The sequence below is a fragment of the Seriola dumerili genome, unplaced genomic scaffold (genome assembly GCF_002260705.1).
Source record: "Seriola dumerili isolate Sdu_G_001 unplaced genomic scaffold, Sdu_1.0 BDQW01000283.1, whole genome shotgun sequence".
Taxonomy (NCBI): domain Eukaryota; kingdom Metazoa; phylum Chordata; class Actinopteri; order Carangiformes; family Carangidae; genus Seriola; species Seriola dumerili.
In genome coordinates, this window is record NW_019174538.1 from 287329 (window position 1) to 294401 (window position 7073).

Below are 7073 nucleotides of genomic sequence, written 5' to 3' on the forward strand. Positions count from 1 at the left end.
TCCCCTTCCCCTTCCCCTTCCCCTTCTCCTTCTCCTTCTCCTCCTTCCCCTTCACCTTCCCCTTCCCCTTCACCTTCCCCTTCCCCTTCCCCTTCTCCTTCCCCTTTTCCTTCGCCTTCCCCTTCACCTTCACCTCCTTCACTTTCCCCTTCTCCTTCCCCTTCCCCTTCTCCTTCTCCTTCTCCTTCCTATAATGTGGAGGTTATAAAATATTGTAATGGTAACAGATAAAAGAATAAATCATTCAGAAAATCTAAAACAATTTAAATACCTTGGTTTCGTTATTAGCAGATCAATTACAGCTGTTTAAGGACAATTCTCTTCCAATAATCAAAGGCATTAAATAAAATATTTAGAGGTTGTCTGATCCAAACCAGCAGGATAAACTTAAGCAACAGGAATCCTGTGTGTGTGTGTGTGTGTGTAATAAGTATGGGTATTCAAAGTTAAATCATGAAATTTGTGTGATGATGTAATATGCTGAAGTATTATCGACTGTATCAGACTCTTACACACTCAAATGAAATCAGATTAAATCAAAATAAAAACACGGCTTCAGGGATGTGTTTGGTATCAGTGGTGCGGTGTGTGTCGGCTCTCCTCTTCTTCTTGACCTCCAGGCCTCTTGGCTTTGTTAACAGTTAATAAGTGATCTCATAAATCAACTGAAGGATTATTTTTGCTCAAGCTCAACAAACTATTGAAGACATTACTTGAGCAGACGATGCATCTGTCACCACACTTCAGTGCCTCTCTGGGCCAAAATGATGCAATCATTAAACAGCTCACTAAAGTGTGTTGTTAACATGTGGAGAAACGTGACGTAGGCCTCTGCCTTTGGTCTTTGTCCTGTTTGTGTGGCTGTGGTTTATCTCTCGTCATATTTAACACATTTTATGACATTATGAAAATACTTTATCTACTTCATACTCAAGTGTTTATACAGTATGTGTAAGCATGTGTGTTGACAGAAATACATGTGTGGAGGAAAATGTATTGTGAGGATGTTGAATCATGAACAGTGAGTGAACAGGATTGGGTGTAATCGTTGTGCTTTGATATAAAAAGAATAAAGACAGAAAATGTCTAGTGTGTAAGAGAGAGATCAGATCAGCAGATGAGCGGGAGGGAACTCTACCTCAGCGACTGCTTGACTTTCTCACAAAGCGATGTTTTTGACTCAGACTTTTCTGCCATCTCATCCACCGCTCCTTCATCCAGGATCTTCCTGTTGACACTGTAGCCGGCCCGTCTCCTCTCTGCCATGGCGAGCGCTAGCTGCATCGTAAACAGGAGAAAAAAGGTTTGTTTGTTTTTGCAGAAAAGTGGTTCCTGTAAAAATATAGCTGTTACATTTTAAACACTGGTTGTGTTTGTTAGGAAAGACTTAAAATATGTAAAACAAAACTAAACAAATGAATTCTTAATGTTTCATGTTCATTTTAGATCCTTTGTGGTTCATCTCCTAAAGTCTGAAACTCTTGAAACTTTTGCTAATAAATTATAATTACCTTTTGTGTTCCAGCTGTAAAAAAAAAAGGTTTTTATTCCAAACTCCAAATGTTTGTGGTGTTTACAAAAATCCAGGAAGCTACTGAAGCCCGGACATTAACCACGCAGGTTTGTGTAATGTGTAATGAAATGTCTTGTCCTCTGTCCCGATGTCTTTTATCTGTTGTTCTGGTTCAGAGGAAGCAGATCCAACTCTGAGTGTCTCTCTGGCCCCGGTTGAGTTGAAAATCTTCCACCTAAACTTCAAAAAAAGTTCACCTAGTGATAAGATGGCACGTCTCCCTTCATTAAGTATTAATCCTGCACATGAGCAGTGGTCCCTGGGCTTCAAGCTGAACCTGCTGTAGAGTTTTGCATCAGATCCAAGAGGCTCCGAATGGTACAGAACCAAGCGCTGTTATTTCTTCTGCAGCAGTTCAGCCGACTGATGAAGGTAAGGTTTAATTTTCAGATCCGACACAGAGGATTCTCCGCTCCAGCACTGGATCTTAAGACCTTGAAGAGAAATCTAGATAAGACAAGTGGACACTGTTGTGGAGGGAGGGGGCAAAGTACCAGACTGTTTGGTGCGCACAGCTGGAAACAGAAGTGATAGCAGTTAGAGATGACATGTGTTTTGTGCTTGTTTTATCATTTACAGAGTGAGTTAGTTTTACTGTCAATCACACTCAGTCAAGACATTTGTGTAGAATGAAACCAACATGTTGGTTTGACTTACAGGTATATACAGTACGGCATGCTACATGAACACAAAGGAAAAGGTTAATGCTCGTATGTACTCTCATTTGTTTGGCCTGCAGTGCACACAGTGATATATTCATTAGCAGTTAGAGTCTTAGCACCGTCTTATCTGTGTGCTTTATGTCTTGTATGATTAGATTAGTCAGCTGTCTCAGCCTGGTCACAGTTGTTCTTGTTAATTTATGATTACACCACAGGAGAGTGAATGGGAGGCCTGCTTAATCACTGGCAGAACAGATACTGGTTAACTAAGCATGACAAACAATAGGTTTTCTTAAGGGCACAGTGCTTTTTCATTCCTTATCCACCTTTGTCTTGTTTCCTTCTTACAATCGCAGCTGTCATTTTCACTGATCTCCACTTTGTTCTGATGTGGAGACTCCATCAGTCACAGTGAATCCACACTCATCTGAAATGCTGTCAGCTGTTTGTAATCTGACAGTTCTGCTGCTTGTTGGAATAATGTTTGATGAACAGCATTTGTGACTGAGGCTGCAACTTTAAATAAAAAATCTCTCCAAAATCCTTGATTTGTCCAACCAACAGTCCAAAGCTTAAAAGTCAATTTACAATGATACAATGCAGAGGAAGCAATAAATCTTTAAACATGATAAGCTGATTGGCACTCCCTCAATATATTACTTAATACTAATTAATCAGAGCAGATTAATCTGAGAGGATCTGATCGAAACCTGCCAGAAGCCCAACTGCTGGATCATTCCTGCAGGATCCCAACATGGACAGAATTACTGAGTTTACAATGAAGTGACAATAAGTCACAAGAGAGGGAATTTTTTTGTTGATAAGTTGCCAACTTACAAACTTAAACACTCTCTCGGGTGTTTTGAGTAACAGATGAAATCCTATCTTCATAACTGCTCAGTCGATCGTCAGCTCCCCACTTCCAAACCTGACTGACATCCACTCAAGCTGCCTTCACTAATGAACCATGGAAATCATGACAGATGGCACACATGCTAGACACTCCCAGTTCACAACCCTCCCCCCAAGCAGGATCAGAAATATCCACACAGACAAAATGGCTGAGAAACAGCTTTTTTACTCAAACTGTGGACAAGCTGCTGCATCCATGAGATCCATGACTGGTCAACCAGCAGCAACAAGCCCCAGTGGCCTAATGGATAAGGCACTGGCCTCCTAAGCCAGGGATTGTGGGTTCGAGTCCCATCTGGGGTGATTTACAGCAGAGTGGCGCAGCGGAAGCGTGCTGGGCCCATAACCCAGAGGTCGATGGATCGAAACCATCCTCTGCTAACAGTTTTACAGCATGGTTACCTGAAGTACAACCTGTTTGTGCAAACCATCTCAGACTGTACTCAAAGCTACTCTGGGTCTACCCCAAGGCCTCCTACCAGTTGGACGTCTGGAAGACCACCAATGGAAGGAGCGCCAACAACCTCAGTGGTCTCCTTTTGACAGAGAGGAGCAGCAGCTCTACTCCGAGCTCCCTGTGGATGTCAGAGCTCCTAACACTCTCTAAGGCTGAGCCCAGCCACCCTTCAGAGGAAACTCATCTCAGCCTCTTGTATCCACGATCAGAGAGGAGAGGAGGGAAAAGAAGAAAAGTAGTTAATGTTTGTTGAGGTTCTTCTGAATCAAACTTTTGCAACTCCCATCCTGTTGCTTTGTGGTGGAACTCTATATGTTAACACAAATGGTCAGAGGGCAGAATGTGAAGCCACAATGGAGCTGCTGGCTTTCTAAGCCAGGGATTGTCATTGTAGTGACTGACAGCAGAGCGGGGCAGTGGGGGCGTGCTATGGGAGCTGTGTGTCCCTGAATGCATCTTTAACACTTCCCGATTAACTCTGATGCTTTATTGTCTAACGAGTGTGTAGCTTCATTTTCTGACTTTACATCAACTTTCTGATACAACCACCAACATGTTTTCTCTGTCTTGCTTTTGTCCGCACATTTTTAAAACACTTGTTTTAAAGTTATGTTTACGTTTCCAGTATTTTCTCACTTCATGTAATCAGTCGCGGGGCTGCAGGTCATGTGAGTTTTCAGTGAGGAGAGTTTTTGAAATGCTTTAAGATCTCTGAATGTGGCCTCTGTTTGCTCTGAAGCTCCCAAACAGTACAGACCAGTTTGATTGAATTTAAACCCTATAGGAGTTAAGCAGTGGATTTCTATGAATTGTGAACTATAACACTGTGTTCATCTCCTTAGTAATGACACACACGGCTGGTAACGAGATAACTGGTTGTTGTTTATGAGGCCAATAAAAGGGAGGGATCAATTATGACTAATATTAATTTAATCAGTCGTCCAGTCACTCTTATCAACAATGACGCAGCTCTTATATTGGATCTCTATGACAAACAATAACTGAAACATTTTTGGCAGTGTATTTTTAAAATCTGTATCCTGTATTAAATTGTTCTCATTATTTTTTATTTTTGACACTGATGTTTTTGGTGTAAATGGCAGCACAGTTTTATTAACCAACACCGAGCATTCAGCGAGGGAACTGGAGGAAGGAAGAAACCTTAAAGCCAGTGAAACATTAAAAACAGAATCCTGACAAAATAAAAGCTCCACTTCCTGTTTCAGTCCTTCCAACAGAGACAGATTGTGAGAGGTGAGTTTTGTCTATTTTTGTCTATTACTTTAAGAAACAACTCATAACAAACCACACTGGATAATTCACTTTTATATTATATGGCAAATATATAAATCATATATATATTGTATAGAAACTACAATGTGCAGTAAACTATAATGTCCATCCCAACATAACACAAATGGATTATTGTTTAATTTGTTTAATCTCATGGTTTATTCTATAATCAAAGTTGATTCCCACATTAATCATTAACATTGTTTTTCCCTCTTGTTTCCTGTTATAGTTGACATCATTGTACAGTTTCACATTAAGCAGACAGCAGACACCATGTCCATTCACTTGTTAAGGTTTTGATAGTCCTCATACTGTTTCTGGATAGGAAACCTATACTATTGTTATATGTTGATTGTTACAAATCAAGTTAGAAATAATTATATTTGTGCTATAAAAACAGTGCAAAAGACTAAATTCTCTTGCTGCAGCTGAATAATAATGAGAAACCGTTGAGGGTGGGGCAGCCACATATTTCTCTGTCTCTGCAATACTGCCTGTCTCCATCACCGGCTGTAACCTGTACAAACCCCTGCCATTGTTCTTTAATCCAGAACATGCAGCACAGAACAAGGAAGGACGGAGACGATGACGTCACAAAGAAAACAAAGATATCTCCCATTAACAGGACGAAGCTGCATGAGTCAGTTAGGATTTATTTTTCTTTTACCATGTCATTGTGCAACTGCTGGTCCAGTGTCACTGTGGAGACAGAGCAGCAGTGTTTCACATTCACATCTGATCCCTGCTGCTCATGTCTTCATGTCTCCATCAGTTTTAATATGGAAGCCCCAGTGGATAATGGATAAGGAACTGGTCTCTTTGTAGGTTCAAGTCAACCTCAGGGGTTTCTGTCTGTCCTCTTGTTGACGTCACTGTGATTCACACCGGAGCTTCAACATTCACTTGGGTCGGAGTTGATTTCCTGAGAAGAGATAATGACAATTTATAAGAACATTAAAATATATTGAAAGTTATTTTAAACTTAATACTCCACTGATTTAACATTTCACTCGAATAAGAACTGAGATATCGTCTGTTTTATTCTACAGATTCTTCTTCTCTGTCAGAACCTGCCGCCTACATTACCCACAATGCAACTTGACCTCTGCCAGTTCAGTTGGAGATTCAAGTAATGAGGACCAGGATACAGAGGTGTGGTAAATTCGCTTTTCTCATCTCCATCTGTGTGTCTCCATTTCTTCAATTTAAAAACTGTATTTAAAAAACATTTAAAAACTTGTAGCTACGATGAAAACGGACTCAGCTGACATCACAGGTAGTATTCCTGTCAGACCTGTGAACTGACTGATGTGTAAAACTGCTGAGGTTCCACTTTAATGTGCCGCTGTGGAAAACTCTTGTTCAGAAAACAGACAAAAGACTAATTTATGACAAATAAGAAAAAGTCAAAATGACAATAATGATAAAAGTGATTTAAACTCTCAGTGTGTTTACAGAGGAACTGAATGTGAGACGGTGCAGACCTCCAGAGGCCGGGGCGAGGTGCTGAGGTGGCGCTGGACGGCGTGGTGGACCGATGGGAAGAGACGGGAGCGTGGAAGGATGTCTGGAACACAATCCTGAGTCTGGAGCTGAGATAAAACTCTCTCTGTCCACACACACAAAAACTCACAGGATCACACACTTCATGTTTTAAAGTCACACGTGTTGATCTGATGCACAGGGAAATATTTTGCAATGCACAAACTATTAGAACAGAATGATGGAAACATCTGCAAGTGAGTGTGTGAGTGAGAGAGTGTGAATGAGTGTGTGTGTGTGTGTGTGTGTGTGTGTATAAAACTCTCTCTGTCCACACACACAAAAACTCACAGGATCACACACTTCATGTTTTAAAGTCACACGTGTTGATCTGATGCACAGGGAAATATTTTGCAATGCACAAACTATTAGAACAGAATGATGGAAACATCTGCAAGTGAGTGTGTGAGTGAGAGAGTGTGAATGAGTGTGTGTGTGTGTGTGTGTGTGTGTGAGAGAGAGAGGAGGAGAGTCACATGTATAAGAGATAAGTATGAAACATGAAGCTGACCTGTGCACGCTGCCAGAAACACACCAACGCCTTGGACCTCAAAGTCATCTACAACCTGATTAATGAGAGAGAGAGAGACAGACACACACACACACACACACACACACACACTCATTCACACAC

At 41.0% G+C, this 7073-nt stretch overlaps 1 protein-coding gene, 1 non-coding gene and 1 pseudogene across 2 annotated transcripts in view; 1 reads left to right on the forward strand and 2 right to left on the reverse strand.

Annotated features, from left to right (window-relative positions):
- slc26a6 (solute carrier family 26 member 6) overlaps nt 1–2064 on the reverse strand; it is a 15262-nt gene extending 13198 nt beyond the window's left edge. Inside the window, exons 1-2 of the mRNA XM_022757574.1 lie at nt 1512–2064; nt 1139–1278 (exon numbers count right to left, since the gene is read on the reverse strand). Coding sequence (XP_022613295.1) covers nt 1139–1266 — 128 coding nt within the window. The 5' untranslated portion in view covers nt 1267–1278; nt 1512–2064. The remainder of the gene's footprint in view (nt 1–1138; nt 1279–1511) is intronic.
- Nucleotides 2065–3377: 1313 nt separating this feature from the next.
- On the forward strand, nt 3378–3450 carry trnar-ccu. The gene has a single exon. It is a non-coding gene; the product is annotated as a tRNA-Arg (tRNA).
- A 2193-nt stretch (nt 3451–5643) lies between these two features.
- Nucleotides 5644–7073, reverse strand: part of LOC111230742 — a 29435-nt pseudogene continuing 28005 nt past the window's right edge.